General features: G+C 40.8%; 1 protein-coding gene across 1 annotated transcript; it reads left to right on the forward strand.

Moving 5' to 3' along the window:
- Positions 1-770: 770 nt before the first annotated feature.
- HO133_007341 (uncharacterized protein) lies at positions 771-2,732 on the forward strand (the record flags this gene model as incomplete). The annotated part of the gene is made up of 1 exon (XM_037298232.1): positions 771-2,732. The coding sequence occupies one exon, from the start codon at positions 771-773 to the stop codon at positions 2,730-2,732; it is 1,962 nt and encodes a 653-aa protein (XP_037156867.1).
- Between the last annotated feature and the right edge of the window lie 2,765 nt (positions 2,733-5,497).

Genomic DNA, 5,497 nt, shown 5'->3' on the forward strand with positions numbered 1-5,497 from the left:
ATTCGTTAATTATATAATTACTATAACTTCTCTAATATAAATATAATAGACTATTAATTTTTACTATCTTTTTATTTTAATTTACTTATTATAGCTAGAAGAACGTATATATATATTTTTTAAAAATTAATATAATTGAAATATTAATATATTATTAATATTAATCGAAAGTTTATAATCTCTTAGCGTAGTATAGTAGTAATAATAATAGAAAGCGTGTAGATTTAGTAGTAGGGCCATCAGCTATTATATAGCTGATAGAGAATAAAGCACTGCTATCTATGGCCAAATACATGAAAGGAATAATAATGGAATATGCATGGAAGGATGGAAGGATGTAGGAAGGACGCATGCATAGAAGGAACTAGACACGCTGACAATGTGGGCATGTAAAGGATTGCTTACCTTCTCTCTATATGATGTGGGAGAAGCCCGAGATACGTATGGGAGCGTAAACAGGCTAAGCCCAAGGATCAAGCCTTTTGTGGCGCATACAGGACATTTGACCCACTCTCCTGCCAGCTCCTGGCGGCTGATATACTCGTTCACCGATCGATTCCTTCATGAAACTAGTTATGCAAAGTAGGGGAAAGCCGGCTCGGATGTGACAGTTACTTATGGTACTTGCGATGACGCTTCTAAGCAGTTGAAGTCTTTGATAAATATTATAAACTGCCATCTTCAAGTGGAAAAGGATGTAGAACAAAGGTACTTTCATCATCCCCCCCTTTCCCTTGGATTTCTAATTGCCCGCCTTGTTCTAGATCAACATGGCCCCTTTCATGCCCTCATTCACAGATTTACTCCTCTCACAATGGCGTGATCCTTCATTGCCCACCAAGGCGACTCTGGCCGTTGACGGAAGGAGTCTGACCATCGCCGATGTGGTGGAAGTCTCGAGACAATTAAAACATGTTGAGCTCACATCCGAGTCCATTAACGCCATCGAAGTGTGCAGCAAGATCATCCCAGAGAAGATCGCCAAAGGCAATATCATATACGGCGTCAATACGGGATTCGGGGGCAGCGCTGATACGAGATCCAACGACGTTGAGAGGGTCCAGCAGAGCCTGATCAGTCATCTGACGTGCGGAATCGTTGCGGACGGCAAGCAGCAGCCCGTCCTGGAGAGCAATACAAATTTATATCAAAGCAACGGTGTGACGCATCCTGGCCAAAGCAATGGAAGCAACGGCGTAACCCATCCTGACCAAAGCAACGGCGTTACCCATCCTAGCCAAAGTAATAGCGTGGCCGAGCCCAGCAAGGACCTGAAAGAACAACGACACCGCACGCTGGTAAAAATATCGCTTCCGCTAAATGACCCGCTCGCCGCTACCTGCATGCCGGAGTCATGGGCGCGGGCGTCTATGATCATCCGCCTCAATTCCCTCTCCGGTGGTGCGTCGGGCATTCGGGTCGACATCGCGGAATCCCTGGTCAACCTTTTGAATAAGGATGTCGTGCCACGGATTCCCGTCCGTGGGAGCATCTCGGCGTCGGGGGACCTCAGCGCGCTCGCGTGGATCGGCGCCGTGATGCAAGGCAAGTCATCCGCTACGGCTTCCGCTGGTCCACGGGACATCGACGGCGCTAGGAGAGTAACGAGAGCCGATGTCGCCCTGGAGGAAGCCGGCATAGCACCTATCAGTCTGCACGCCAAAGAAGGCCTCGCTATCGTTAACGGCACGGCTGTATCGGCCGCAGTAGCGGCTCTCGCGGCGTATGAGTCCCTTAATCTCGCAGCGCTGTCGCAGGTGCTGACGGCGATGAGCGTGGAGGCGCTGCGTGGCAGTGACGAGAGCTTCGAGCCGTTCATTGCCCAAGTGCGGCCGCACCCTGGGCAGGTAGATAGTGCACGGACTATCAAAGCGTTCCTTAGCGGGTCGCAGCTGCTGAACCGGCACGATAGCCAGAACGAGGCGACGCTACGGCAGGACCGCTATTCGATACGTACGGCCAGCCAGTGGATCGGCCCGGTGCTGGAAGATTTTTGTCTGGCGCACGACCAGCTAACAATCGAGCTAAACTCGGTGACGGACAACCCGCTGATCGAAACGGCGACAGGCCGCGTATTCCACGGCGGTAACTTTCAGGGGCGCGCCGTCACGTCAGCGGCCGAGAAGCTGCGCCAGGGCCTACAGAGCATCGGCCGTATGCTTTTCGCCCAGTGTACCGAGATGATCAACCCGACTACCAGCTGGGGCCTGCCGCCAAATCTATGCTCCGACGACGCTAACGACTCGTTCCTATTCAAGGGGCTCGACGTCGTCGTTGCCGGCCTAACGTCCGAGTTGGGCTTTCTGGCCAACCCCGTCGGGTCGCATGTGCAGACGGCCGAAATGGGCAACCAGTCTCTCAACTCCCTAGCGCTTATTTCCGCCCGCTATACGCTCGAGGCCGTCGACGTGCTGTCCCAGATCGCCTCGGCACACCTCATGGTGCTGTGTCAGGCGCTCGACCTACGCTCGATAGAGATCGAGGGCCGGAAGGACGCCCCGCCCGACGCGACCCCGTACATTAGCCCGACTTCGCAGCGCATGTACCGCTTCATTAGAGAGGACCTCGGCGTTCCGTTCTTGGGCGAGGAGCACCTGGCGTCAACCGAGGCCGTGACGCTGGACGGTATCACGTCGAGTATTGGGCTGTACAATACGCGGGTCTACGAGTCGATCAGGTCGGGACGCTTGTACGATATCGTCCTAACCGCTCTTAAAGAAGTGGAGGAGTAATGGATGGAACGTGATAAGTTGAGTCAGTTGGAGACATTCTAACATAGGGCAAATTACAAATTCATATTAGCGTGTGCAGAAAACGTTAGAATACTTGGCACTGAGAAAATCACACACATATCATCAAAAGTAGTACTAAATAGATAAATCTTCTCCCATATCGTATTCTATTATCTTTCTTATTATAATTAAAACTTCTATATATCTCGCTTAATTAATTTCTATTATTTTAAAATATCTCTTATAACGATTAATAGAAGAGATTTATCTCTATCTATTCGATCTAAAATTATTTATTTATTACTTCTATATTAAAGATTTAATATTATTACTTAAAACGTTTATTACTATATATAAACGATTTATAATATTTAAGAATATCTTTTTATATATAACTCGATCTATAAATTATAGTTTTATTTTAAAAATACTCTTTATAAGCTTTACTTAATCGTCGAAGACTTTCTTATTAAATATCTCGAAGATTAATTATAGACTATATAAAAAGAGATAGTCTAGTTTCTTTAATAGAAGTAAGATTTATTTATATATTAGTTTATAATATTAAGAACTCTTAAGAGAAAGCGCTTAAATAAGAAAATTAATTAAAAAATCGAATATTAATAGAATAAGAAGCTTCGCTTATATTAGATTAAGAAGTTTTTTTATATAATTATAAAGTAGCTAATCTTTATAAATAAAACTCTATTTAATAAATTTATAAATTAGCGATATAAAGTCTATACTCTTATTAATTAAAATAATTAATATTATATAAATTTAAGAAGAGAGTATTTTTAAAATATACTTTTAGTGTATATAATAAATAAATATCTATCTTATATTAAATTTAAGAAAAAATAATATAATATTAAGAGTTTATTAAGAAATAATATAATATAACTTATATATATAATATAATATAAAGATGTTAATTATTCTATAGAGTAGATATATACGATATTAAGCCTACGCTAGTAACTCTATAAGTATCTCTAAGATATCTTATAATAGACTTTCTTTTAATAGCTAGTTAATAAGTAATTATCTTATTATAATATCTTCTTAACTTATTATAGTATTATTATTATAAATAATATTAATATATATTATAATTCTTATATTAAGAAGATAATTCGTTAGTATAATTACGAGGTCTAATATCTATCTCTCTATTTATTAGATTTTAATCTTATTAAACTCTCTTTTAATATCTGTTAGCAACTCAGCTAAAAAAGCTAGTTCCGAGGGTGTCTACGCTTGACAGTCAGACATCCCTATTTAGACCTAAATAGGACCCCATAGGGCCCCTGTAGGGACGTCGCAGGGCCTCTATAGGGGCTGCTTCTAATAATGCCTCCCCCTCTAGGGGGCTTGTTCTCGAGCTCCGAAGAAGGTGCAAAAATCGCAACGTTTCGGGGACTCACTCCCCGAAAGATTCACGATCTTAAGGACAACATGCCCTGTGTTCCGGGGTTTACTCCCCCGAAGACTTCTAAATGCCCGCTCATCTGCGGGGCTTGAAATTTGCCACTGGGGTTTTTGCCCACGGGGCTACCAAGTGAAAGGCCTTTGGCCCCGCCTTCGCACCGGTATAATGTGGGAATGGGGCTGTATTCCGGGCCTGTGGCCCCGCCTTAGCGCACATAAATCAAAGGCCTATTTTGGCCGGCCTCGGGGTTTCTTTCCCGGGCGTCTGCTTGGGCTTTTTGCCCTGGGGCGTTCTGCCCGAAAAATGTCCTTATTGGAATAGGGCTGTTCTGCCCGAAATGTCCTCATTAGAATAGAGCTGTTCTGCCCGAAAATCTCATTTGTATAGGGCGTCCTGCCTGAAAGTATTCGGCTTCGGGGCCCGCCTCCGGCGTGACTTTTACCCGAGCGACCCTCTAAAAGAATTAAATTTCTAAATGTTTTTTAATGAGAGACCCAAGCGTCCTCGAACCCCCGACCCTCAATAGACTAAGCGTGTTACCCCCGACTATAACTAGTATCACTTCGAGGTGGCTAGCTAAATTCTTTAGGCTATAATCGACTCGGAAATAAAGCGTAGACACTATTGTTAGCAACTCAGCTAAAAAAGCTAGTTTTGGAAGTGTCTGCGCTTGATAATCAGATATCTCTATTTGGATCTAAATAGAACCCCGTAAGGCCTCTATAGGGACGTCGTAGGGCTTCTATAGAGGCTGCTCTTAACAATATCTTAAAGATATAGATTTAAAGATACTTTTACGAGATATAGTTTTAATTCTAAAAGAATTTTAATAAATTTTTATAATATATCGTAAAAAGAATTTAATATAATTACTTTTTAAAGAAGTATTTTTAATAAGTAAAGACTTATAAATTAAATTTATAAAGTTAAATTTTTCTAAGTTAAATGAAATTTTAGTTTTAGTTCTAAATTAAATTAAACTCTAATCGCTTACTATACGTTTTTAATCTACTTCTACTATTATAAAATTTTTAATAAAGAAGATAAAAGCTCTAATTCTAAGTTAAATTAAAGTTTATTTACTTTCTATATAATAAATAGCTTATTTCTATTATTATAGATCGCTAACTAATTATATCTTTATTTAAAAAAGAAGTATTTACTTAATAATCTTATTTTTAATATATCTTATTAATTAAGTAAATTATCTTTTTAATAGATCGCTTAAAATTATAATTAATAAGTCGATCTTATTAATAACTTAACTTAAAGTTATATATAATTAATTATAAGTAAAGATCTCGAAGTATAAATATAAGCTAATCTACTATAA

This window comes from Letharia lupina (genome assembly GCF_014066315.1).
Source record: "Letharia lupina isolate WasteWater1 chromosome Unknown contig_3, whole genome shotgun sequence".
Lineage (NCBI taxonomy): Eukaryota > Fungi > Ascomycota > Lecanoromycetes > Lecanorales > Parmeliaceae > Letharia > Letharia lupina.